This window comes from Pundamilia nyererei, unplaced genomic scaffold (assembly GCF_000239375.1).
Source record: "Pundamilia nyererei isolate P.nyererei 1_Seehausen unplaced genomic scaffold, PunNye1.0 scaffold00004, whole genome shotgun sequence".
In the NCBI taxonomy this organism is placed as follows: Eukaryota; Metazoa; Chordata; class Actinopteri; order Cichliformes; family Cichlidae; genus Pundamilia; species Pundamilia nyererei.
Window position 1 is genome coordinate 1,146,697 of NW_005187405.1, and position 27,144 is coordinate 1,173,840.

The 27,144-nt window shown below is 40.6% G+C and overlaps 3 protein-coding genes across 4 annotated transcripts; all 3 read right to left on the reverse strand.

The window, feature by feature from the left end:
- Nucleotides 1-657: 657 nt before the first annotated feature.
- Nucleotides 658-14,456, reverse strand: LOC102213980 (dipeptidyl peptidase 9-like). 2 transcript variants are annotated; one of them, XM_005721052.2, is made up of 21 exons: nucleotides 14,239-14,456; nucleotides 12,846-12,929; nucleotides 12,461-12,699; nucleotides 12,142-12,254; nucleotides 11,419-11,592; nucleotides 9,902-10,070; nucleotides 9,546-9,656; nucleotides 8,804-8,932; nucleotides 8,640-8,701; nucleotides 8,427-8,527; nucleotides 8,027-8,204; nucleotides 7,770-7,929; nucleotides 7,552-7,631; nucleotides 6,721-6,873; nucleotides 5,955-6,090; nucleotides 4,308-4,453; nucleotides 3,988-4,134; nucleotides 3,739-3,891; nucleotides 3,161-3,303; nucleotides 2,372-2,483; nucleotides 658-1,479 (listed from the first exon to the last, which is right to left on the reverse strand). In XM_005721052.2, the coding sequence occupies exons 2-21, from the start codon at nucleotides 12,899-12,901 to the stop codon at nucleotides 1,387-1,389; spliced, it is 2,655 nt and encodes an 884-aa protein (XP_005721109.1). In that variant the 5' UTR covers nucleotides 12,902-12,929; nucleotides 14,239-14,456; the 3' UTR covers nucleotides 658-1,386. The 2 variants fall into 2 exon arrangements, with proteins under 2 accessions (XP_005721109.1, XP_005721108.1); XM_005721051.2 differs by having other exon boundaries at nucleotides 9,902-10,073.
- A 359-nt stretch (nucleotides 14,457-14,815) lies between these two features.
- On the reverse strand, nucleotides 14,816-17,318 carry rps15 (ribosomal protein S15). The gene is made up of 4 exons (XM_005721054.1): nucleotides 17,238-17,318; nucleotides 16,754-16,839; nucleotides 16,103-16,337; nucleotides 14,816-14,978 (listed from the first exon to the last, which is right to left on the reverse strand). Exons 1-4 carry the CDS (start codon nucleotides 17,238-17,240, stop codon nucleotides 14,865-14,867), a joined length of 438 nt encoding a protein of 145 aa, XP_005721111.1. The 5' UTR covers nucleotides 17,241-17,318; the 3' UTR covers nucleotides 14,816-14,864.
- Nucleotides 17,319-20,201: 2,883 nt separating this feature from the next.
- Nucleotides 20,202-26,727, reverse strand: cnn2 (calponin 2). Its single transcript, XM_005721055.2, has 7 exons — nucleotides 26,519-26,727; nucleotides 23,877-23,998; nucleotides 23,676-23,742; nucleotides 23,215-23,352; nucleotides 22,996-23,112; nucleotides 22,222-22,368; nucleotides 20,202-21,642 (listed from the first exon to the last, which is right to left on the reverse strand). The coding sequence occupies exons 1-7, from the start codon at nucleotides 26,573-26,575 to the stop codon at nucleotides 21,337-21,339; spliced, it is 954 nt and encodes a 317-aa protein (XP_005721112.1). The 5' UTR covers nucleotides 26,576-26,727; the 3' UTR covers nucleotides 20,202-21,336.
- Between the last annotated feature and the right edge of the window lie 417 nt (nucleotides 26,728-27,144).

Here is a 27,144-nt window from a genome sequence, read left to right on the forward strand (position 1 = left end):
TTGAAGTGATTTTAAGGGCAGTGGAATCCAGTTAAGTCTCTGCGCTGCTCCCAAATCAATATGAAGCATCACTCAATACATCTAAAGGTTACCACAGCATCAGCTGCCACATGTTTGGGGAGTTTCAAAGCCCTCTTCTTGTAGCTGAGGTGGATTTCTTTAAGTCAGGTGCAGGTCTGATGTGAAGAGGAATACAGGAGCCGGGGGGTCTAATTGAGGCTTTAAGCCACACTTGACATTTAAAATAATAATTTAAAAAAACCTTTTAATCCCAGAAAATATGAAGTACAACAAGACATATAACCCTTCACAGCTAGAAAAACAATAAGACTGCACCAGAAGAAAGCTTGTGATTGATTCATACATTTATTCATTATCATGTACAAATTGTATTTCGGTGGTACAAAGCTGTTGTAAGACTCCAGTGCTCACCCTCTTGTTGTCTTTATTGCAGTAAAAAAGGGAAATACCAGCATGATCAAGAGTCAAGAGGTACTTTGGCAAATATAAATTATGTGTTAAGAAGGCAAGCAGACATCTCGAGCAATGTAATATGACGGGGTAAGACGGCGCAAAAACATCAATGAGTGCCTTCCATCAGCACTCATGAAAAAAAAAAAAAAGAATAAAAATCCATAAAAATATTTCATTTTAAACAACAAACGCTAAAAACACAGACAGAGGAAGAGCCTTGATTTTCTTCCTTTCTTGATTATTACACCAACTCCGAGGTACAGACCCACAGTATGTATGGCTATTGTGAGGGTGGGTGTGAGTGTCTGTGCTTATGTATGAGATGAACTGTATTTTACATATGCATGTATACTGTAAAGGTTTACGTCTGCAAATGCGTGGACACATTTCCATGTCATATCTGTGAACTGTAACCACCGCTTCTACCTCTGACTGGAGTAAACAAAACAGGCTTGGGGGGGCGGGAAAACAATTTGATAATGTTTGGCAGAAACCATCGTGGCTGTAGAAATGAAGATGTGAGTGAGCAATGAGTCAGACTGACACAGCCTGCAAACATTTCTTCACAAGTCTTTGTTCGGCTTTCTGGGTGGGACACCACATGTCGTGCACGTAAACCTTTCTCCAGACTGTACATGGGGGTGAAGGGGGCGTGAAGAAGACTGGGAGAGCAATTGAGTAACAGAAGAAGACAGAGAGGAGGAAATGTAATGCAGAAGTGAGACGAATAGTTGGTTGGGAGGAAAGGAGCTGGTGGCTGCTGGGTGTCTGATGTGTTTCTTGCTGACAGGGTAAACAGTTAGAAATGGGCTGGGGTGGGGAGGTCATGGAGAATACAGGTGGGCGGACAGTTGGGAGGGGTAAAAGAAGGAAGAGGGGAATTTGACTTCACTTGTCCCCTGTTGTCTGATTTTAGAGGTATTGTTGTAGAAAGTGCAGCAGCATTATCTCGTAGTGCTCTCCAGACTCAGGGCAGCGGATACTGTGCCGCTCGTTGGGGTAGACCTTTAAAAATGAAAACAGAGCAATCAACCAACATCAGCAAATTAATTTATAAATTAATACACATGCTCTTTGTGTGTGTAACCAATCATATCTAATCTAGAAAATATCTTTTTTGCCTTTGAAGCCACTCATGACCTTCTTTACAAAGGTTGTTTTTGTAGCCTAGCACCTGCTGTTGCTAGGCTACACAAACCATCTCCCTTATCCATATATAACTGGGCCATGAGGGACAAACAAGCGCCGTTTAACCTTTACCCGTGTTGAAGTTGACACTGTGAAGCTCAACACTTCTTGATTTTGATTGGTTGGTGACAGAGAAGTGGTTCAAGAGTTAACTTGTATTTCCAAATGAAAGCACTGTGAGCGCAGCAGGAAAAAGAAGCTGCTTTGCATGATCGCACTGAACGCTGTCGATGCAAAGTGTCACAGCATTGAGGCTGTCATTATGGAAATAGCTGCCCGCTGACACTAAAGGTTCAAAATTCAAAACAACAATCCTAATCCTAATATATAATCCAACTACTGTATTATGTTAACTGAAGTGAATTTATTGAACTATAAATAAGTGATACAAGCAAAATCCTGTGAAAACTAAGATGGCCCTTAGCAGTAAAAGTGCACTTTCTTCTATGTTTCTGGAAGCATGATCTGATATCCAAGTGCTGGTGATGTTATATTATCACCATATAGGCTATATTATCATAATAATAATGTTGGTCCAGGATCAGCCCTGCATCTGACCAGTGATGTTGTTCGATCACTCACTATCACTAACAAACCAACATAAGTGATCAACTCCAGCATTGATCCTGGACAACATGATTGTGATAATGCTGGAACAACATAAACATACACACACACATGTATTATGCTCTTAAGATATGAAACAAACCTGAAGCTGGTAGGGCTTTCCAGCCCGGATTATCTGTGACACTAGAAAATTGGTGTGGAAAAAGTGTACATTCTCATCCAGAAAGCCGTGGAGAATAAGCAAACGGTTGGGCCTGAAGAAGAGAGTTACGATGTGATTAGTTAAACTGCAATGAATACGTGTTCCGAGAACAGTAAAAACATGTTCCCAACATTACAAATGTTTTAAGTGGCACAAAGAGATTTACAGAATGATTACACAAATGCAGTTGTAAAAAATCTTTTACTCTCTCTTTCAGTATCACGTTTTTAAGGTCATCGCTAGAACCCTAAATAGTGAGGTTCCGTCAGGATGCAATCTTAATGTTTGCAGAACTTATTTTACATACAAAAAAATAATAATAATAATAATAATCCACAGCTTTTGACTTAAAGGAAGACCCTGCTACTGAAACATCAATAACTCAACGTTCCTCAGCTAATGAAAATGATCCAAGTAGCCCAAGGACACAGAGGCAAGGTGTGGCATGCACAAGCACGAGTTCAAGAGTTTAAATGTTTTAAGAGTCACATTTAAAGGTGTTTCATAAGAATGAGACTGATTTTTTAAGAAGTGTTTGAACTGTCAGTTGCGCACAGGTATCGGACTGACCAAATGTGAAGCACATTTAACCAAAATATAACATTAAAGATCCTACAATCGTTATTAAAATGCAGAGACAATATGAGAAACTGCAGAGAATGTGCGTTTTGATTTTAAAAACATTTTTCTTTCTTGTTAACTTAAATAAGAGTGTGTGTGTGTACTGACTCGCTAGGGAGCTTGTCCACATGCAGCGCCACAGATCCCTCCTCGTAGCCCTGTTGGTTGTTCTCAGGCACATCCATGTAGCGCTCTGTGTAGCCTGTGTCATAGGCCATCCACACAGTCACTGGGGCACCTGCAATAGCCAGCTGTCAGGGATGGAAAAGAAATAACATTAAAAGAAAAAGAATTCATCTTAATCTAGAAAGAAGTCCCTTTGCAGGAGAGTAATTGTTTAGGCTTACTGTGTGTGTTATAATACGATTATTAATGGTATATTCTGATGTCACTGTTTTACATCTGATATGCACGCATGTCACAAGAAAAATCTTGATGTATCTGCAGACATCTCTACTTAATAATGACTAATGGCTAACACACTCCAAGACAGACACCATGTGGATGCAACTGGCAACTGCATCACAAATGAGGTTATGAGCAATAAGGAAACGGAGAATTAAGAAATGATTTCTCCACTTTATATTGCATTAAATAACAAATGCCTGCATGTTTTGGGCTATAGGCAAAAGTTTAATATGGTTTTAACAATAAACGACAGCTTGAGGGTAAACAGGTAGTCCAACCTTAAAGACATTGGGTCGCTGGATGAGGCCCATGAGAGAAAGGAAACCTCCATAGGACCAGCCATGGATGGCAACACGGCTCAGGTCCACAAAGTTAAACTTCTCTGCTACATACTGCAGCCCCTCCACCTGGTCTTCAATCTCTACTTGACCCTGGAGAGGCAAACAGAGTTATTTCGGCTGGAGCTTTCACATCACATCTATTTCTTTAATGATACTGGATTATTATTTGTATGTGTCAAACTTTACCATTTTGTTTTTCAGTGCTCCTTCAAATTCAAGGCCCCTCTGACAAGAACCCCTCCCATCAATGACGACCACAGCATAGCCGAGAGAAGCCAGTGTGTTCAGGCGGAGGTATTTCATGCCCTTAAAAGAGTTGTTAACCAACTGCACCTACATATACAAAGACATAATCACATTCTTAGAAACATTTTGTTTACACAGTAATAGACTTTCAGAGCAGCATTTATTAGCCACAAAGGGAAGGCAGCAATGATTAAATCTTATGTAACAAAGCCGTATGATTACACAGTTAGAAGTAAGATGGATAAGATGCAGCTACAAACCTGTGGGCCTCCGTAGACAAAGAGAACAGTGGGGTGTTTCCGCCCAGACTGCAGGTTGTGAGGCTTGTATACCATCCCATAAAGCTGGAAGCCTGACTTCCCCGGAAAGTCGAAAATCTCAGGTGGATTGTAATCTCCCGGACAACCTGGATGACATCAACAAGCAGTCACCAGGTTAGACATACGCAAACAAGGTTTTATGTAAAAAAAAAAATGTAAATTGTGAAATGACTGGTTCTCTTATATAAAGCTTTTCTACTCAAAGTGCTTCATACAGCATGCCTGAGAACCCTTTGTCAACAAATGTTACAGCAGAAAAAAACCTCAGCACTCTAAAACATTTTACAGAACTAAATGATTGTTTGGGAATAAAAAAATGAAACGTTTTAGTGTTTAAGGTTACTGATACTCTTGAACCTGTACTATATTCCACAGCTGGACTCTGCTGCAGGTTTATTTTTCATTCCCTCAGCCAGATTTTTACAGCTTCAAAACATTGTTTCAGCTAACAGCACAATCATGACAAGCAACTCTGTAGAAGCTCCTGCAATGGGGTGGCGGTTAACAGGGATTTATGTTTTAGTGGGAAATCTACACCTCAACCACCCCTCTCTAGAAATTTAACTACAGATTGCATCGACTGTGATTTGCTTGTTCGTGCATTGTGCATGTTCGGCTACTTTGAGTTAGTATATTGATTGTTATTCTCTAAGTGGCTAAATACAAGGAAACATAATTCTAACATCAATGTAAGGACTCTCTAATGTCAGTAAATTTCAGGTGGGAAATTGCAGAATTTATCGGAATGGACATGAAGGCAGAAAAAAACAAAACCAACAAACAAGCAAATAAAATGCTGTCTACCGTCTGGTGCCACACATAAAACACCAAGATACGGCCACAAGGTAATTACACATAATGCACCTGCACAAGCATAAATGCTAGCAACGATGTCGGCCACTAGATAGTTTACACCGTCTGCAAAAATTCCCTGCAAAAGTCTAAATCAAGACTTCTGCTTCAATTCCTACTCTTCCAACAAAGCACAAACTGTTCAAGCTGACACGCATATAATGAAAACTACATTAACTAAAGGTGTAGTGCTAAAAAAATTTATATAGAGCAAGTTTCAATCCATTGTGATGGTTTGGTCCATGATAAGTAGTTTGAATTAAAGAGGTTAATAAACTTTAAGCCTTAAATTTCAGGAGTTCCAAAGCTCCCAGAAACAGAAGAAATGTGATGATGTTTAGGATCTTCTCCTGATATGAACACTCACACTTGGACAGACTATCCTCTGCACAAAACTATACTGACACAGAGAGGCTTTGTTTTGTTTAATGCCAGACTTGTAATTTTTTAACTGCAAGAGAGGTTTTTAAAAAAAGGGAACAAAACATTTACCATGTGAAAACCAAATTGATCAAATCCTTTGAGAGATTTTAAAACAATGACTCTTGGCTGACTTTTCCTTTAGTTTGACAAAACGTCAAACAAGTACTTTTCGTTGGAACTAACCACTTATAGACAGAGGAATGCAGTTGCTCTTGGATACTATCTCAGTGTACACACTGCTGACAAGCAGTGCCTCTCCGTCTTTAGTACGAGCGATGTTACATGGTCTTTTTTACATCAGGCTCTGTTTACCTGGCGATTCCATCATGCTGGCCCAGAACTCAGGAACCATGTGCAGCGGGTCACCTTCTGAGCCAGTCAGCTTGTAGACGTGAACACAGGGAGGAGTACTCACGTTGCTGTAGTGGCTGACAAAAAAGTCAAAGTTCTGCAAGAAGAGAGAAGAGAAAGAGATGCCTTATAAAGAAGAGGAAGGAAATAAAAGGCAAGAGGGATGCAAAGTTGTATCACTAACTACAACAAAGCCCGACATGAGACACTATCAAGTATGCTGTCAACACTCTCTTTAACCCTCTCAGGCCCGAATTAAGTTTTTTGTTGCTAATGCACAACCAAGTCCTGCAGTGGTACTTCTGAGTAAAAAAAACTCATAAAATATGTATGTGGGGTGATCAGGATGTTAGGTCGTAACTGCCTGCCTGGCTTCAAGCCAGTGCTTTATTTCTCACTGCTCTTAAGCAGGCAGTTTCTCTCTTTACTTAAACCTTCTCTATATCCTCTATTAGCTGTACTTAATCTGGACTGGTCTTGTTTCCCCAGGTGTAAGACAACAACACTTATATTTATTTATTTATTTATTTTTCATATATTTGAAATGTAATTCTGGCACTGACTGAAGTATTTGTTCCCACCAGAACTACTCAAAACAGTAAAATATGTTAAAGCAACTCAACTGTTGAGCAACATGTTAAAAAAAACAGGTGGATAAACAGCTGGATTACTGAAATTTGCACACAGAGTTAAGCAAACAGGTACGTGCACAAATAAATGATAGTACCTGACTAACAGAGCAGCTATGAGAGAAGCCAGGCTTAGTTAGTCTGACCACATCTCCAGGTGACTCATAGCTGACCACGTAAAGATGATGCTCCAGAGGAGTGTCTCTGGTGCCCTGGAAATACACCAACTTTGTTGCCTCATTGACCCAGATCTAGCAAAGGAAACATTAGAGAGCATTTGAAGGTGAATGAAAACAGCAGCTCTCAGCAAAAATACAGCAATTTCAGATGCCATAAAGTAGTCCATGACAAACCTAAATAAAGCCACTGAAAAATCTTTGTTTCAAGTAATATATTAAATAGTTTAGAAAAGCTGACTCCTAGTCAGCATTGGTGCTGAACTCCAGAATACAAAATACAGTAAAATGTACATTTCAAACAAACATGTATATTTGACTGTTCTAGTGATTTTTTTAAAGGTAGCATCAGGTTAACTTGTCATCTTTCAGCTTCAGTAGCATTTGACGGTGTTTGCATCCATACTATGCACAATGTCAACATGTTTAGACATTTTTTGTCCATCTGTTTTACCCAGACTGAAAACAAAAAAAGGCCAGAAACAAGCAAAAATTGAAATTGACTGCAGCAGAAGCCTGACAGAAAATCTCCAGGGAAATACCAAATGTCAGTTGATGTGGATCTGTTGTCAACTTCAGACACTGCAGCACCAGTCTTTTTATAAACACCCTAAAATTAGGATTTAGAATCAACACTCCAAATTCATGATCATTACTTGAGATTAAAATTGAGAACTGCCCAAATATTTTCTTACTGAGATCACCTGTATCTCTCATAAGTGTGATTTTTTTTCTTTTGTATTTGGCACTCACCTTGGAGCCATGTCTTGCCAACACTTCCCATTCCCCACAGGTCAATGTAACCTCTTCTTTGATTGCACATTTAAAGTCTCCTGGAGGACAAAAAAGTAAAAATCAACATTCTATAATGTAAACGCTAACAGCTGAGTCTAAAGACAAAAGTAATATCAGCCTAAAAAATCTGATTATTTCATTTCAAATCAATGCAGAGGCATCTCCTAGTTTCGTACCCTCTAGGTGCTGGTATTCCTCTATCCAACGGTAGCAGCCTGGTTGTAACTGGGATGTGATTTTATACAGATGGCTGAAACCTGTTTTAGACTCATTTACCCAAATGAAAGTAAACTCATCTTCTGTCGTTTGAATAAAGGGATAGAATATATCGTGAACCTGCAGAAAGAAAGAAAGCGTCATAATTAGAATTTATAAATGTACTTAATCAGTTTATTTTAAAGGTAACCATAGAGAGCTGTGAGAAAACATTTACATTTATCCAGACGTCAGTGGTTTCTTCATAGATTATGTATGGCTGCGTGTTAGTGGGCACAGCCTCCAGACTCTCCTGTCTTAGAGCTGGATCATCTGTCACTGGGATGAAGAGGGCGGGTGGCAGCAGAACAAGTTGCAGTTTCCTCTGACTGCGGTCTAACAGCACTGCCCAACCACTACAACAGAGAGCAGACAACGATCAAAAGACTGATTTGTATGGAATGATGAGCAATCGTGAATGAAAAATAGTTCCCTCCAGTACAACTTCTGTAAAAACTAACGAGACTGTTGTGTACGTCCATAGCTCCCAAACTGAAGCTACAATTTTAAAAGGTTCTCAATCAGATAGTTTCTTATGCTGGTTTATTCTGAGAGTGGCAGAATTTTGCAACACTCACTATTTGCCGTCACTCGTCCATCCTACTCTGGCGATGTATTCTGTCCCAGGAAACAAGGAGTTAAAGGGGGCGACCAGTTCTTTGTCGTGTGTGCTCACTATCTGTAAATACACATACACATGCATACGCACACGTGAGATAAAGATCATGCTAAAGAATGAAGATGCTAAAGCACGTAGAAAAAAAGTGAAGAAAAGGAAGTGAGACACTTGCTCTTCCTTGATGATCTGTCTTGATCTCTGCCAGTTTAAGTGTAGACTGGGGATTTTTGCTACCTGTAAATAAGAGATTAGAAAAAAATACAAGTTGTAGAAATGTGTGCGTATGTTTTCACTACTCTAAATCCTTGTGCATACATTGTGCAAACCTGCACTGACCTGTGCGAGGATATCTGTATGCGTCTGCTTTCCGCTCCTCAAGTGCCGGAGATGGAACATGAATAATTTCTACCTCTGTTTCATCCACCTCTTCATACAGAAGGTACACTGTTTTACCTCCATTAGGGTCTGACGGGAGAAAAACAATTAACGCAATTTATCCAAAGAAACAGAACCTATAACATGGGCTGCAAGAATTGTTCCTTAAGAATTGCTTTTGTTAGTAAGAGCCATTGAGCCGAGAACCTACTCGGCTCAACTCAACGCAGCTCGATTCAACTCAGTTTCGGAAGTTTTCCATTACAATTGAGTGCCACCTAATGTACGTGGGGTCGTTATAGCAGTGCAGCTGAAAGTTCAGCGACATTATTTGTATGCAACACGAACGCCATAACAATAGAGGGCGTCGAGGTGATGGTACACCCGCTGCTCAGTGTATGGCTTTTTGTCAGGCTCGGGGACCACAATGTTTTTTCTCATTGCCAGGTTTAAAAAATGGCAGCTTCGATTTTTGTGAAGGAGACACTCTCATGACTCATCGAGTGACGCCACTGACTGACAATCGGCCGCATGCAGTCTGATGACATCACATTTTTTGGATCAGATCTCAGGTCACTTGGAATCCTGGCCAAGCGGGTACTAAAAAGTACCTGGTACCAGGTACTACCACCTAATGGAAAACCCTAAAAACTGAGTCGAGCCGAGCTGAGCTGGTACTATTGGAAAAAGACATACGGCTGACCTTCTACTGCTGTGGGGCTCCACCAGTAGCCAGTGAAACGGTCAAACTCTTCCTGTATGACAAAAGTTGCTACACCTGCAGACTTGGGGTCCTCCTTAACATTATCTAAACCTGGGAGAAATTGAATAAATTAGCAAATGGGTTCAAATCCATATGCCATATTCATATGCCTAAACACAAAACTGAACATGTGGGATCTCAAAGTTGTTTTCTCTCTGCGCTACAAAGTGAAATTGGATGAGAAAAAACAGGGAAGATGAAGTGCCAAAACAAGACACACACTAATAGTGTGAAATTTGTAAACGCTCACTCAATAAAAATACTGCTTAAATAAAAAAAAAACTGAGTCTTCAGACCTTTATGGCAGTACGTGAGTCGCCTTTCCTCGCCTGTCTTAATGTTGGCTATCCACAAGTCATTGTTGTTGATAAAGGCTATAAAGTCTGGATCTCCGGGGCAGATCTTGGGGTCCATACGGGTCCCTGAGCACTGGGTCTTGATCTCCATAGGCTTTACAGGAGCTGACTGCTAAAACCAACAAAAACAGTCTTAGTCAAAAGGAAATTGAATGTTACGTGGACAGAGCGAGAGCCTTATGAAAACATTAACCTGATTCATGAAAAAAAAAATTGGAAGTTTAGAGGAAAGACATCAGGACAATCAAAAAGAGTTCTGTAAACTAAGTTAACTCCGTCTGTAACATCTGCTGACTTGAAATACTTGTTGAGTTGTAAAGAGAAGCTCAAATAACAGCTTGAGATTGTTGGTCTGCACAGCCAAGTAAATGACAGCAAGTACAGACCACCCATATGGATGCACGTGGTTATTTTCAGTGACTCAGACCAGCTCATGATTTTGTAAAGTGACTCAATGCATTCGAGCTATTGCAATTTCTCCTACCAGTGAGGATGTTGTTGTATGTTTATACAAATCTCATTTATCTATTATTCGACCAGTTTGTTTATTCTTTTTATCTTGCTAAACCCATCAAGATTCAGCAGCAGCATCATGCACTCCAAAAACTCTTTACATACAGTGTAATGTACAAGGGTCTAAGGAAATCCCTGTTACTTCAAGCAGGTTAAAAAGCTGCATTAAAATTATAAAAGGCACAAGCACAGGGGGAGAAAGACCTGAAGTGCACCTCTGACAAACAGTAAAAACAATCTAAATGAATCTTAATCCAAGGCCCAAACCGAGTTTTACAGCTTTTACTATTGATAGACATCTAAAACATGTTAACTCTCCCAAGATTTGTAGTCGATACACCTATGGTATCAATTTGAAACTCCTATGTCGCCTTGTTTTTGAGTTATTGCATTCACAAACTCAGGTGTTCCATTGCTTGCCCGTCTGTCCACCAGGCAGGGTGATAGCATTACCCCATCAGCCTTTTAGAGCTGATGGGTAAAAACTGAGCTGTACTGTCGAAATTACTTACCGGTATATTAAGATGTCGGAGGGATTCAATGTGCAGTTACACTTCTTTACACTGACAGAAAGGGGAGTTTCAGTTTCACGGCCCACTTAAGAACAAAGTGGCCCACAACGCAAAGTCAGTCTAACATTCCTGCTCTAGCCATTAATCACACAAACACATGAAATGTAGTAACTTCTAACGTTATTCTATGAAATAACACTATTCACTGACTGTGTGTCTGGAAGAAAGTCTGACAGGAGACTCACAGATAGAGATCATCTCTACCTTGCAGGTATTCCTTGGTATCCCTCTAATTGAACGGATACACAGTATTTAAAGGTTTACGAGCCAAAGTAATGTATTTAACATAACAGTGTCTTTACACAGCTGTACTGATCCATTCTTTAATCAAGAGAATCTAAGAATTGCAAAAAATTGAGCAGCTGTACTCACGATGAAACCATTGTTGCCACCGTCTTGACAGTAGAATAGGCTATTACTAGCCTGGAAGAGGAACAGTCCAGTCTGGGAATGGTAGTCATAGGACGTAATACCAAATGCTCCCAAACGTTTACGCTCTCTCAGCAACTCCTCCTCTCGAGAATATGCCCCCTGGTGCGGCGTAGCCTTAGAGCAACAACAGGAAAACATGTGGATAAGATTTGAATTTACCAAAGGGATTTTTAGAGGTTTGCTGTGTAAACCTGTGCATATGCAACGGTACATATATGTAAATATTAGGGCTGGGTATCGTCACTGATTTCTAGAATCGATTTGATTCCAATTCACAAGGTCCCGAATTGATTCGAATCAATTCGAATCGGGGAAATTTTGCCTCAGACAGTAAAAAATATTATAATTCAGATCATGCATCAGTACATTTCCATATTTATTTATCTATAGCTGTTTGGTGGTTGTTGAAATTTTGTGAGGTTTAACCTGAGATTCTGGCTTTTCGGGCAAAATAAATTTATATTAAAAAATCGATTCAGGATTTTAATGAATCGATATATTTATATGTAACATAATAAATGAGAAACACATGATTAAACCACCTTCATCTGCCCCATCATCCCTTCATAGTGGTTGGATAGTATTTTGGACTTCAATAACAACATACTGGGTAGTTTGGTTGTGGCACAAACAGAGAGGAGAGAGGAGAGATGGGGAATTCACCTGAAAGTGATCCAGCATCTGTTTCCATGACAACACTAAGAGGGCCTCTTTCCGAATCTTCTTGGGGATTTCTGAGTAGAGTAATGAGTTCTCTCTGCTTCCATAAGGCATTCCTGGTAAGCGCAAAGAAAAGCAACAAAGGCAGTGTCAACAAGAAACAACAGGCATTTCACCGTGACTGTTTCAGTATTATGAAGCAATCATCCTCTGCTGCCTTGAGCAGAAAAGCATGACTGAGGTCAACTGAAAGGAGTACAGTTGAGAAAAAGACAGAAATGACCAATTACAAGCTGATACTGGGCATTTTTGTGCGGCTTACCGAGGTAGTAGAGCCGGTGGGAGTGGGGTCCATTTTCATCATTTTTCTGCACAAACTGGAAGTCATGGGGAGCCTTGTTGGCAATCATGCCTGAGTACTTCCTGCTACAGTGGATAATATCTCGCAGGCCCTCCCAAGAGTGTTTCTCCACAAAGAACTGAGATGGCACATCCTCCATTTCCACCACCTCTGCATTATCCGAAAGGCCGTCCACAGCCGTCATGCTCACAGTCACACAGCTGCACGTTGACATTACAAAGAACTGATAAGTGGTGCAGAAACCAAGGCACACCTACACAAGGCCATTCATTTATTGGAACTGGTTTAAATATTATTCATCCGTTTTTTTTTTAACCAAGGCAGAGAGACTACATGAACACTGTACCTTGTCCAGATACCGTCTTTATTGTCACAAAGTCTGACCTTCTTGACTCTATGCATTCACTGGTTAACACGTTTGACGTCAGATCTGTAACCAATAGAAGAAGTACAGATGTAATGTAAAAAAATTGTAAATAGAATTAGTTAGCAAACTTGGAATTTGGGTCATCAATTCTTTATAACAAAAGCTAGACACAGTCAAGAAATCTGTCTGCACCAGGCTGTTCTTGTCCCATTAGATTGAGCCACAGTGCATAACACAAATACAGAAAGTGGGCCCCAAACAGAGGGGAAAATGTATCTTTTATTAAGACTTCAAAGGATACTTGCATACTGCAGTGTCCACTAAAGATGTGAAATCCCCTGAACGATTTTTATATGCAAGTCTATGATAGCACAAAAGCAGCTGCCACATCTACAACTCAGCTTCAGGTGAAACACAGGATTTATAGTATAGCCCACATTTCTGCCTTTATAATCTCTGTTTAGTGAGAGATTATATGACGCAAACACCTGTGTGGGGGGATACTGTCTAAACAACCGAGATGCTTTTCTGATGCTACTCCTTTGGTAATTATAGTTGACTAATCTAATATTATGGTGAGGCCACTTACATCTGTGTTTAACAAACTCGCAATCAAAACACCAACCAGCATGTACCACAGAATTCGTATAGATGGCCCTAAATAGCGAATTCAACAATAATTTGTTAATCGTCATGTACGAATGTATAATAGCCATACCGTAAATCTTCGCTTGGATGAAGAACATCTGTAACGTTATTACCGTATGTCTAGTCCTTGTAATCCTCCTATTAGCAATTAAAATTTAACTTAACGTGGCCTCGGTCTTACTAAACACGTTAAAATTACAGGGACCTATGTGCCAGTTGTAAAATAATATACGGAAAGAGCCCATTTGAGTCAGGTAGAGACCTGACAGCGTTTAAAGGCTTAATATTAAGGATGGGAAATTAGTAGAGTGAAATGGTAAAATAATAATAATAATAATACCGGTGCCGCTGATGGTAACAGTTAAGGTTAGCTTGCCTACAATAGATCTTTGTTCTTGATTTGCAACTACTCACTCACGCCGGGAAAAAACACCGGCAAATTTATTTGAGCGAACATTTCAAACTCAGCCGATGTTACTTACATCCTGAGGTGAACAACAAAACCCCAAAGATTTTAAAAACAGGCAGCAAAAGACAGTTATTAAATCGTGTTTGCCTTCGCTGCCTTTTGACAGGACTGTTCCCCTCTGTCATTCTCGCTCTGAAGCTAACAAGCTAGCTGCCGTTAACCGGGCTGGAAGCTAGGTTGCCACAAGCTAGCGGTGTCTGGTTTTCTATAAAAACAGGCTCTGTGAAAGAAGTTAAAATTTAAACCAACACTCACCAATTCGGCCACTGTTTCTTTACCCGGCTTACAAACCTTATTAGCTCGATGTCAATAAACAGTTTTGAGACCGCTAGAGCTTGTATCCATGGCCCAGAATGGCCACACTCAAATTGCAGCTGGCTCTAAGATTCAAGAGGCGGAACATTCGTACGGGTGGAGTACAAACCCGGTGCTTTTTTCAGCCGCACCGCTGTTGCTGCTCTGGTTTCAGCGGCGGCAGGAACTTTGTGGTCAGTATTACAACTGCTCACCTTATTTGAGCATGAACAGCTTCCCAGGTTAGGCGCTGATGCCTGATGTTTAAAGCTTCAAGATGAAGCAGAGACCATGTCAAAAAGGCTGAAAGCCTCTAATTAGCAAGTCACCAGTAATTTTGATGTACATAGCATCTTTTGTTTTGTAAAGAAATGTTACATTTCAGGGACTTAGATCATTTCAGCATAAATCAAAATTCAAACAAAAGCACCTTATCTTTGAGTCTTGCATTCATGAGGTTTCTGTCACCATGCCATCTTTAAAATATGCATTCAATTTTCATTTTGACCCATAATGTAAAAGAAAATTAACACAATCATGTTGTGTGGAGCACCCAATTTTTTATTTATACAAATAATACAGCCATTCTACTTCAGAGGGATGAAACGAGAAGAGTGTGTGGCTCCAATACCAGGGCGACCGTGCTTCACTGGCTTGTAGGTGATGGAGAACTCTCCCAAGTAGTGACCACACATCTCAGGCTGTAGAGAGGGGACAAACAACATGTTAAGTACGGAGCAATAGAATTTTATGTGACAGAGATCAGAACAAATTTACTGACGTTTAAACAAAACTGCTTCTCCTCAACAGCTTGAGCAAAGTGTAATTTGATGTGTACAAACAGGGTTGTGGATTTGAAAAATACAATACAGTAGGAATTATTTTATACAGGATATGCAAGATTTACTAACGTAATGTATGATTCAAACTACTTTTGGCTGTCACCTTCTTTAAAAGGTGGATGCCCTTCCTGACAACCCCAAAGAGATGTGGGCCTACTCCCTGGATCAACACAGGAACCTTTGCTTGTCAGTGTAAACCTGTACACTTTGGAAACACAAAATAACACACTGACTTGGTCACTACCAAAATAGGGAAGCTTGGAGGCATGCAGGATCTGTGCACATTGAAGCTGGCATACTTAAGGGGTTTTACAACACCTGATTATTATGCATCATCCTGCATTCATAATCAATCACAATGGGTGATTTGGCTCATAGCATATTTTACTGTCAACTTTTTTTTAAATTTAACTGGACAATATGGCAGGTTTAAAATTATGTCCAATACTGCAGTAGATTATGCATCACAGTGTACTCAATGTAAAGCGGTGACTTCAGGAAAACTAGTTTATAGGAAATACATTCTTGGAAAACTGATAAAGACCCCTTAGATTTTTTTTAACCAACTAAGACGTCCCATATTTTCTTTCAATTTAGTGTATCTGTATTTTCCCAGTGTACTAATTATCAGTCATGTTGAATCACTTTGACAACCATGGTCAGATGTAGCTACAGTTCCACATTATATTTTAGTTACATTTGATAAAAACGCTCCGTGAGCCACTTGAGCTGAAAGTTTATTTTTAGAGGGCAACGAGTGAAGACTGAATGAGTTTGTAAATGGGCAAAAAGTCAATTTATTGGTCAGTTATACCTGCTGGACCAATGCACACTTTTGTTTGGAGCTTTTGTTTTTCCCCAAAATAAATGATCATGGCCTATATGATCAGTTTTATTGGATGGGTGCGCTGATTTAGTTCAATGGCAGAAATAAAGCCACTCCAGCTTTTCAAACTGTGCCAATTACCAGACTGACATCTCACCTTGATTTCAACCTGGTTGAAAGTCTTGCCATTGTACACTCCAACCATAGACCCAACCATCTCAGGCAGGATGATCATGTCCCTCAGGTGGGTCTTCACCACCTCTGGTTTCTCCATGGGAGGAGCCTCCTTCTTTGCCTTGCGCAGGCGCTTAAGGAGAGTCTGCTGCTTGCGACGCAGGCCACGGTTCAGCCTCCTCCTCTGGCGGGCGCAGTACAGCTGCATCAGCTGCTCACTAGAGGCAGGACACAGAGGAAAACAATTTAAATCAAGTTTCACGCCTCCAATTCCCAGATGCAAGTAAGAGAAGAAATCACGTGTCCATACACAAACTATTCAATGCTGTCAGACACATAAAGGTAAAAAAAATAAATAATGGCTGCCAATATTAGACAAGTAAATTCTAGTTTCAATGTCCAGTCTCAAGCCTCTTTATTCAGTTTTGACCTGCAAGCATCAGAGTTGAATAAATCATCTTAAAAATTGGAGAATTTTATTTGATTTTCAGTGAGTCAGTATTATCACTTAAACCCCTCTGTGAGTGTCTTACTGTGACAACAAATTACGTTATGTCAGGATGTGCAGTAGTAGTACAGTGACTCTAGTTGACTGAATGACATCACCAGTGACCGTATCAGTTGTGTCACTTACTAGGACATGTCCAGAAGCTGGTCCAGGTCCACACCTCTGTATGTGAACTTCCTGAAGGTACGCTTCTTCTTGATCTCGGTATCCGCCTGGAAGAAACGGGATCACCCCGGTGAGTACGTAGCTTAGCATTATACACTGATGCTTCAGAATTTAACAGGCGTCACTCATTTTCACCATTAAACGTCTACAGGTCGGTTTATTAACCCATGCACAACCAACTACAGTCATATTATAATGATTATTTTATTTCAGCTACTGCTACGAGTAACGCTCTACCACCGGGTTAGCTTAGCCATAGCTCCGGCTAGTACGGAGGCTGTAAACACAGTTTAATCTTTCATTTGGAGCAACGATTTTCTACTGGATGGTAATAAAAACTGTGGAACTACTCGATGACACAGTCAGCTGTTCAAATCAGCAACTTTAGAGCCCCGATGCATACAGATTGTAGTCTGACTAGCTGCGAGACAGCACAAACACCTACCATCTTGCCTGATGTTCCGGGGGAAAAGAACGGCCAGAAGTCTCGCAAGGCCAGATATCGCGCGATTTCTGGCAAACATCCGGTGATGTTTTCCGGGCGTTGATCTCCTCTGTGAACAGCAGGTGGCGCAGCTGCAGAGTTACTGCAGTTTGTGTCCAGTGTCAGATTTCAACCAACGTGTCCTGTTTTCATTACTGTCTGTGTTACCACAGATATGGCAGGGTTAGTTCTGCTTTTTAGGAGGAGAGAAGAGTTACACAAACAAAAACATTACAGGAAAGTAGTGAGCAGACAGATCTTCGCAGAAAGGCAGTAAAAGTGTTCCGAAATTCTTTAAGTCAGATGAAGTATTTTCAGTTCATGCAGTGTCCCAATTGGCCTCAAATCTTATGAGACCATTTCATTTAAATAACTAAAACTCCTCACGTTTATCTCATGACTACATAGGTCTAGGTCGGAAACCCCGGGACTAAACATATACAGTTGCAGTCAGTAGTTTAAACACACTGGGGGTTATGGGCATGAATATCATGGTAATTTGTGGCTTTTAAGAGTCAAGAGTCCAAGATCATCAGTTCAAATAACTTTACATCAGTACACGTTATTCAGATGTATCACCACTTTGCCAAGGTCTGGAAGAGGACCCAAATTATCACCCTCAGATGAGAGAAAATTGGTTGGGATGATCAGGAACAACCCGCAAACTACAATAAACAACCAATTTGTTGTATCTTCAAGTGTCCTTTTTGGCTTGCCTGGTTTCACCTTGTGTATACAAGTGCTTCAACTTGACTTTGTATCAACAGCTAGACAGTTAACACTTGGACACAGTTGGGTCATCCAACAAGACAATGATCCCAAAAACATATTAAAACTGGTTTTCAAATGGCTAAAGCAGACCAACATTCAGCTTCTAGAATTCACCTCCCCAAAGCCCCGGGCCTTGATCCTATTGAAAATTGAATGATCAAATATTCAGTCAGAGTTATTTGTTGATGTCAATTTCTGACCATACGTGTACAGTTTCTAACTGTCCAGGTTTATATAAAACTAGTTAACAGACTACGGATATATAGCAATATGTAACTTATTTTATTTGTTATACTGGGACTTGGTTACTTATTGCAATGTTATTCATCTTATATTACGTCATCTCTGCCTGGTTTGTTCTATCTTCAATTGTCCTTTTTAGCTTGCCTGGATTTACCTGTGACGGATGTATACATTGTTTCTTGGTTACACATAAATGCTATGGCACAAATTCAAAATATGTGTCAGTCTAAATAACACGCCCAAGTTCACACCCTGTATGGATTTCATAGTGAATAAGTATTGAAAAATTATAGCACCAAATCAATTGTGGTTTTATTTTTTTATTCTGTTTTTTTTTTTATATATATATAGAGAGAGATATATATAGATAGATATATATATAGAGAGAGAGATGGGAGTGTTTTGTTCACAGTTACATCTTTATGAACAATCTATTATCTCCAATATAGCCCAGAATCTATCTAGCCAAATTTAATGAAGCTTGGTGAGAGTGTTTTCAGAGGAAGACACCGCTCAATTTTGTACAGATCACTTTCCTTAAAACTGTGAAATAGTACACGGGCTTTGGCAGACATCTACGACCTCTGAATGTCTTTCTAGTTAGACAACTACTGAAAGGGCAAACCACACTGATTGTTGAACTCAGCCTTCATTTGGAGCTCTGCTGCACTGCTGACAAAACAAACACTTGCCAGAGCATTTGAAACCCAAACTTACAGCTGTTAATATGACAGTAGGTGTCTCACAGTTTTCCATGACACATGCACACAGACACACACACCTACAAGGTCAATATAAAATCAGTTATGCTTTTGTAGATAGTAAATTTGTAAAGCCAAATTCAAACAGCATTTAAATACGTTTCATTTGACTGAACTGACACCAGCACGCACTCACTGGACCATTCATATGCTACACCAATATGGACATTTTAGCCCTTATTGACATGATGCCAGATTGAGATCTGGTTACTGTGGAGGTCATCTGAGTACAGAAAACTCATTGTCATGTTCACAAAACCAGTTTGAGGTGATTTATGCTTTATGACATGGTCCATTATCCTGCTGAAAGCAGCTGTTAGAATTTTAAAAGGGATGGGCATGGTCGGCTACAATATTCATGTACACTGTGGTGTCGCCCTGTGCTGTCTTTTGCTCCTGTAGCCCATCTGCTTCAAGCTTTGACAGGTTCTGCATTAAGAAATGCTCTTCTGCATACTTTGGTTAATGAGTGGTTAATTTGAGTCACTGTTTCCTTCTTATTCAAAGCATTCTTTGAACTCTGACATCACCAAGGCCCAGAGGACCAGTTTGTGGTGTTGGATTTTTTTATTTTTTTATTTTTTTTAATTTCAGGTTTATTTTTCAGAGTGTATTGTTTTACATTTATCAGTTTCAGTGTTTTAATCTTTTGAATTGTTATTGTATGAAGGGCATATGCCAGAGGCAAGATTTTGAAGAATCAGTGTAGGTGTTTTAATAAAGACAGATGACTCAGTCGTGTAAATATCCAAAGTCTAAATAAAGATCAGGTAAGTTGTAATAAAATTAATTAATACTAAGGATGTTTCTTCTGTATTTGTTTTCCACGTTCACAAAATAACATATCCATTTAAATTTCATTTTCACATCAAGTTTTATTTAACAATAACCTTGCAAAGAAAAAGTGCTGCACACTGGTTATTTTCTCTTTCAGACCCAGAGATGGTTGTGTGGGAAAATCCCTGCAGATCAGCAGTTTCTAAAATACTCCGATCAGCCTGTCTGGCACCACCAACCATACCACATTGAAAGTTGCTACCATGCGATTGGCCGATTAGATATTTGGATAAATGAGCCATTATACATAGAGCGGCCGTCGAGTCTGTCTTAATTCAAACACACACAAAAACAAAACAAAAAAGCAGCATAGTCCAATACCAAATTTTATTCAATGTCAAGGTACAAAACAGCCTCCATTCAAAAAAAAAAAAAAAAAATCAAACATGTATAAATAATAATCTTACATGATCAAATATATGATTGGTTTGCATATCAACCAATATCTAATGAGCCACTGAAACATTGTTCACTGAAAAACAAAGAAGAATCCAGTATTCTTGATTGGAATGTTCAAAACTTCACTTGAGTATCATTTTATCCACTCCTCCACTGTCCAAAGAAAACAAGCCTCTCTCCAGTCAGATTGGTTATGCAAACAAAGGAAATATTTCCTCTGTTAAAAAGAGTGAAATAAAGAAGTGAGAGAAATAGCAGAATTTAAAGAAGACTGGTTTGTTCTAACAAATCCATTTTGTTCCCTCATCTGCCAGAATAACCAAAACTGACGATTACCGCGTGTCAATACTGAAAGGATGAAGAAGATACTGAAGTAACAACTAACACGAAATAAGTTTACATTCTCATTCACAGGATTTTTTTTTCCTTTTAAAACACAGATGATACAGCTATTACAGGAACATAAGCACTGGTGATTTCATGGAAAGATGCATTTTCTCATAACCATTTATTGTTAACGCACAAAAAAAAAAAAAAAAAAAAGAAGAAGAAAGAAAGAAAGAAAAAAAAATCCCTAAGGTTTCACTTTTAGTTTATGTTGCCCTTAAAGAAAGTCTTGGGATCCCTCAATGAAACTAATGTGTTAGCAAAGCCACAGGAGGACAAAAACAAAAAACAAAACAAAAACAAAAAAAAAACAAACAAAAAACACCAACACAAAAAATAAACCAAAACAAAACTTTGGCACATGGACAGAAATCCCTGGGATATCTAGCCAAGCCAAGTGATTGGCTTTTGTGGTCACTTCAAATATATAAAGAAATTACAGAAATACAGCTCATGATGATATGTGTAGATGGTTTTGTACAAACAGGGGTAAGAAGACATTTTCGTACAATACTAAGAGGATACGGCCTACAAAAGAAAGTAAGAAAAAAAAAAAAAAGTGCAACATCCTAATGATATAAAAGATAAACCACCTTTCTGTCTCGCAGAACTTGCCAGCCTTACACAATCACGCTTTTCCTTCCTCAGCTCCCTCCAATCTTTTAATAATCTGTTCCATCATCTTGGTACACCTGCTCCTCTTCCTGGTAGCCTTGGTAGCCCTCGTCTTGGTAATCTGGGATGTAGTCACGGGCGACACCAGCTCCATTTTCATCACCTGGAATCTCAGTGGCTTTGGGACAGTACTTGGCATCGTAGATCTGCCGTCCCAAGCCAAAGTTCTGCCCGCTCTGGTTAGCCCCGTCTCTGTATCCCATCTGTAGAGACATGGTGCTGTTGTCACACTTCTCTGTGCCCAGCTTCTGGTCGTAAATGGCACGCCTCGTTCCTGGAGCCGTCATCCCAGCCTGAAGTGGAGACAGGAAAAGGAAAACTGTCAGATTTTGTGGAATTCTCCCCAGCATCCCCCCCCTTCCTCTCCTCCTGCTTGGCAAACACGAGACTGGCCCCAGACATTTGGCCACTGGGTTAAAGAATACATGTCATTCATCTAGAAAAGATCAGCAACACAGAGGATCTGTTGGGGAAAATCAAATGCTACCCGGCAACCATTTATTTCCACTAACAGCAGCTGCCATGGTTTCAACAAACACAGAGCCATAATGTCATTAATGTACTCACTGTAACAAAATGACCATTTTTATAAACTGAGAATATACGTTGATGTCAAGCCATCCTTAATCTAGTATTCTGCTGATGTGTTCAGATTGTTTCCTTAGTCTGTGTTGTAATTTGTTATGGCAAAAATATAACAAAAGACTTTGCTCAGACAGAGACTGAGCTTTGCCTTTTAGATAATACAGGAGTTTACAGCTTTCTACAAGACCAAACATGACCGTAGTTTACAGCAGGCAAAGAACGCCAAGGACAAGCCATAACCAGTGTCCCGAAGCTTATTTCTGCTGCAGTCCTTTAAGAATGCATACCTGACTCGCCCCTTTGTTTGTTCCCATCTGCAGACTGATGGTGGTGTTGTCCATGGGGGCCTGGACTGGAGCCTTGGGATCATATAAATGTCTCCTGGTGCCATATGCACTCATACCTGCCTGACTGGCACACTTATTGGTCCCCATCTGAAAAATAGAACAATCACTTGTTGTATATAAATGATCAACAGTCATACAAGATCAATAAAGAGTTTTGGTGTAAACTGTTGCACAACATCACTGCATTTCTCACATTTTATTGTTTTGAGCAAGTGTGGGACTGTTGATACTGGTGCAACACTAACCAAACGTGTTTTAAAAAGTTTTGACTAAGCTGTTCCTCATATTTGCACCGCTCTCAAATTACAGTCGAGGTATTTCTTCATTGGTTGTGTTTACTTGATACCCTTCCAGGTAATGGAGGGGGAAGGAAAGAAAAGAAAGCAGGGAGGTTTGAAGCATCAGTGACAATGTGCAGCTCTCGCACAGAAGAACGCTACTCAACATGAGATCATCATGACAAAGCCTTCTTTCACAACAGTTTCGCCACTTGCAGCAGTGAGTTCAGCTTTGCGAGCACGTAGCCCACCTGTCAAAACGCAGCCAGAATGATCAGATCATTTAAAAAAATTAATTCTTATTTCTAATTTTTTGATCTTTATATAAGAAAAGAATCAAGTTTAGTCCCTTGTTTGCATTTCCTTTAAAGCCCTGGCCCCGAGTTTCACTCTGCGAGCATCAGTCCTGTTATATTACTGACACTGAAAACTGTACCTGTAGGCCAATGACACACTGTCCAGCCTTCATCTTCTCATCGTCAAACATCCTCTGCTGCTTGTCCGCATACTTCACGCCAATGTCAACCCGCGACTGGCAGCCCTTGGTCTTGGCCTGAGAGAAAAGGCGGTGTAGAAGAGTTCTCATTAAACTGCGATCATTCCCCACAAAAAACTACCACTACCGTTTGTGATGCGACGTTTTTAAGAGACTCACCATGCTGGCGAGGGCGAGCAGAGTCGTCTGGACCTGCGTCATGTTGCCATTCTCAAACAGATCATTGGCCTCGAAGATATCATGGGGCTTCAAGCCGTACACTGTGAGAGCTTTGATGAAGTTTGTCAGGTTCTCCAGCTAAAGCCGCACCAAAGTAAACAAGAGCGACAGGTTTTAAGCTGAAGCCGGGCGATTATTTCTCTGCCTGTATCCTCTCATTAACAAGTTGCAGTCAAATATTTTTATAAGCACTAACTATTAAGAAACCAGTTTCAGATAAAAGCAGAAGCAACACTGCTAATGTCCAAGTATAGCCATGAGTGTGATTCAGTGCACTGACATCCTCAGCACAATGCAGGGAAGAGGCAAGTCTAACTGCTTGCTGCACTTCTAGCGTCAATGAAGTGCTCCTGCTCACAAGTCTGCCGCGCCCTCAATTAGCTAAAATAAGACAAACTCACCTGGTGCCAGTTCAGTGCTGACTGGTTGATCTTTCTCACAGAGCCTGGCTGCAGCCTGTTAATAAGTCTGCAAAGTAGAGAAAGAACGGGGAAGAAAGAAAGAAAGAAAGTGAGCTTTCCAGATCTGTGTGCATATTAAAAACAGATGATCGAGGCCCTGGTGGTTTAGCGTGACAGAACTTTGATGTAGGCTCTGCTTACTCGCACAGGAGGACTCCGTTTTTCAGGCCTTTCTGGAAGTCGGGGCCGATGGAACTGCCGGTGATGTCTTCGATCCAGATCCTGAGCTCCTCTTCCTTCTGAGGGTCGTACTTCTGTGCAATCTAGTTGGTAACAAAGGTCAGAGGTCACATGTGTGTTCTGCAACCAAGTGGGTGGCTCTTTTGAAGAACAGTAGATGCAGTCACACCAGCTTCTTTTGTCAGCAGTGGAATAGCTCGCCCTGTCCTCAATGACCTCCCACTTCAACACTCTTAAGATATAAGAATTCTATTTTTCTCCAGCTGCTGATAACGGAGCCGCGCAAACACCAAGGACCGAGGTGATGATAACCAAAACACACACCACGAAGATTTCAGTTTTAGTTGTTGTTCGTTTTAAAAGGTTTATTGTGACTGCATGAGGCCAGGCTTCATGGTCATCCCCACATTTTCACTTTGACCAACTCCTACAGAGTTGGTCAGATTTCATTCTCATAAATGGTGACTCCACCGTGACCCGACACACACATACACACACCCCCACAGAAACACACACGGATATCCTGTTTGGTAAACTGTAACAAAGTCACCGGAGGCACAGGAAGGGAGCTGCTGTAGAAAGAACAGGGCACGTCAGTTTTTAAGGGGCTTAACGTGGTCTGCTGACGGCGTCACGGTTGAGGCGTTACTCTGATTTAAAAGCTTTACCGACGGATGCAGAGCATGAGAAAGAGGCCATTCAGGAGGAGAATCGGGGTCACGTAAACAAACAGCAGTTTCATGAGCTGAATCTGAAAGGCGGACAAATGGAGAAAAGTGACCTAAGAGTTAAACAGGTCAGCTTTTCTCCTCCTCCAGTGAAAGAGAAGAAGAAGAAGGAAAAAAAAAAAAAAAGTTCTGCGTGCAAACTCACAACCAGCCAACAATTTTTCCTTGTCCCCGAAGGCAATGGGAAACTAAACCGCAAAAGTAACCTACTATTTACATAGAAGCAGGCCGCACACAGCTCACAGCTGGCTGCGCTCTTCAGGAATGCCTGTCTTCTAATTAAATTCCTTTCATCCAGTTATCCGCATATTAAAAGACAACACTGGCCGTTTTAATTGCCCGCAAGGAATCCGACACAGATGTAATTTCCAGCGACAAGCTGAACGCGAGGAATTCAGCCCGCAGTGCTGGGATAAAGGGAGCTGAATGAAGCGAGAAGGGCGCCGGATTGTGTCTGTGTGCCGAGCCGATGAATGGATGTGCACTGAGATGAATAAATAAATCAAACAGTTATTGCAGTGTATCAGTGAGTTTGGGGATTACTCTTACAAGCAAAGACTGTCTGTGTTTATCAGTTTGTAAGGGGGGGGGGGGGGGGGAGGTGGAATTTAAAAGCCTTCAATGCCTCATATTTTAAGGGTGAGCTACGTCACTGACGGCAGGAAATACCACTCTCTTTAGTAGACCCCCCCCCCCCTCTCTCTCCTCCTTCAAGGACGCCTGTGGTAATGGACATAGGAAATCTGCGTGCTTTCTTTACGTCAGCCACATGTTCTGTGGAGATCTGGGGAGGGGATACGACCCTCTCTTTCTCCCTCGCCCCCACACAAGGGAACATCCAAAGAATGCAGAAGGGGAGGGGGATGAGGTGGAGGTAAGTTAAAGTGCCCTTATATGCGGGTGTCAAGAGAATGAACAGAAGGCTAAGGACAGATCAGCTGTAACACTTGTGTGAGAAAAAAAAAGCAGTCTGCTGCCAATAACAACGAAATGGACAGTAAGTCACATTTAAAGTACTTTAAAAAAAAAGTGGGGGGAGGGGGGAGGAAAGTTGGCGAAAAGTGATGTGCCAACGTGATCGGGCTTGTCACCTCTGAGGTTTTAACTCGATGCGGCTGTGACCAAATAAACAAGCTGCTTTCCTCACGAAGGTCCCAATCAATAAAGTTACACATTACCCAGAACTTGCGGAGGGGGTGTCACCTTGATTTTTCACAGAGTGAGTGGCTGAGGAGGAGAGAGGCTTTGTCCCTGCACTGATCTGGCACGGTGTGGAGAGCAAAGTTAAAGCACGAAGAGCAGCGCTACACCTTACCGCATGAGGGGAAGTGGGGAAACTATTCTTGCAGAAACCACGAGAACACAGAAGCAATGAGAACAGTGGCATCCAATCCGAGGGCTAACAGGTCAATTACATTATCTACTAATGCGAGTCACAACGCAGGGCAGAGAGCTGCACGGGCGGCGGAAAATGCTGGAAACGGGGGTAACTTTTTTTTTTTTTGCCACAACGACATGCTTGTTTGCCAAGACGGACAACGCCCATGGTGCGATTTTAAGTTAAGTCTCCTGCACGAGCAGAGGGACTAAGGAGGTCCAAGGTGTCTAACTAGACCACAACTTATTTCTTTGCAAACTATTCACACTCGACCAGAGTTTAATTATTGATTTTCCGACTTATATATGTATAAAATATAGTTTTAAATCTTTTTATTCAAACTCCCTTTTTACCCCCGCTGATTACCTTTTAACCTGAGCGCCATATTAAAATGGAGGCCAGGTGATTCTCGCGTTAAGAGAGAAGCGCAATGAAGAAGGCGAGAAAAGTTCAATGCGACTTAACTTTATATGGGAGAGAAAAGTATGGCCACCTACCTTGTTTTTCACTTCTGCGGATAACCCATAAGCCGGACCTTTGTTAAAGGAAGACATTTTCAAAGTGTTGAGATTTCTCCTTTGAGAGTGGCAAACAATAATAAAAGAAAGAGACTCCGACTTGAAGATAAAAACTGCGCTAAAATATCTTCGAGTTTGTCTTCCAATGAAACCTCGGACTGAACTAAATACTTCCTTTCTCTTTTACGGGCGCCAATTAGAGCGCTCCCACGGTTTCTGTCAAAGAGTCTTGATTCACGAATCAAGATAGTTCACCCCTGAACGGTCCGTCCCGGAAATGACCCTCCGAAGTTTCTAGGTGTTTTTTGTTTGTTTTGTTTTTTTAATTGCAAACTAGCTGAAAAGAGTGATTATTGAATATTTAGCACAATTTCATACAGGTGAAGAAGGAGATCAGTTTCATGTGCTCTTGGTTACGTAACACAGTCGTATTTTTTGTTTATCTTGTTTTTATTTTATGTGTTTTGTTGTTTGTATCTGCATCTGTCTGGGTTAGCCGGCGTTAAATTGCTTGAGCTTGCAGAAAGACTTTTAGGATTTTAGCATTTTGTGTGTATTTGCACTGGAGAATATAATTCACTGAAAGCATGAACCAGGTAACTAAA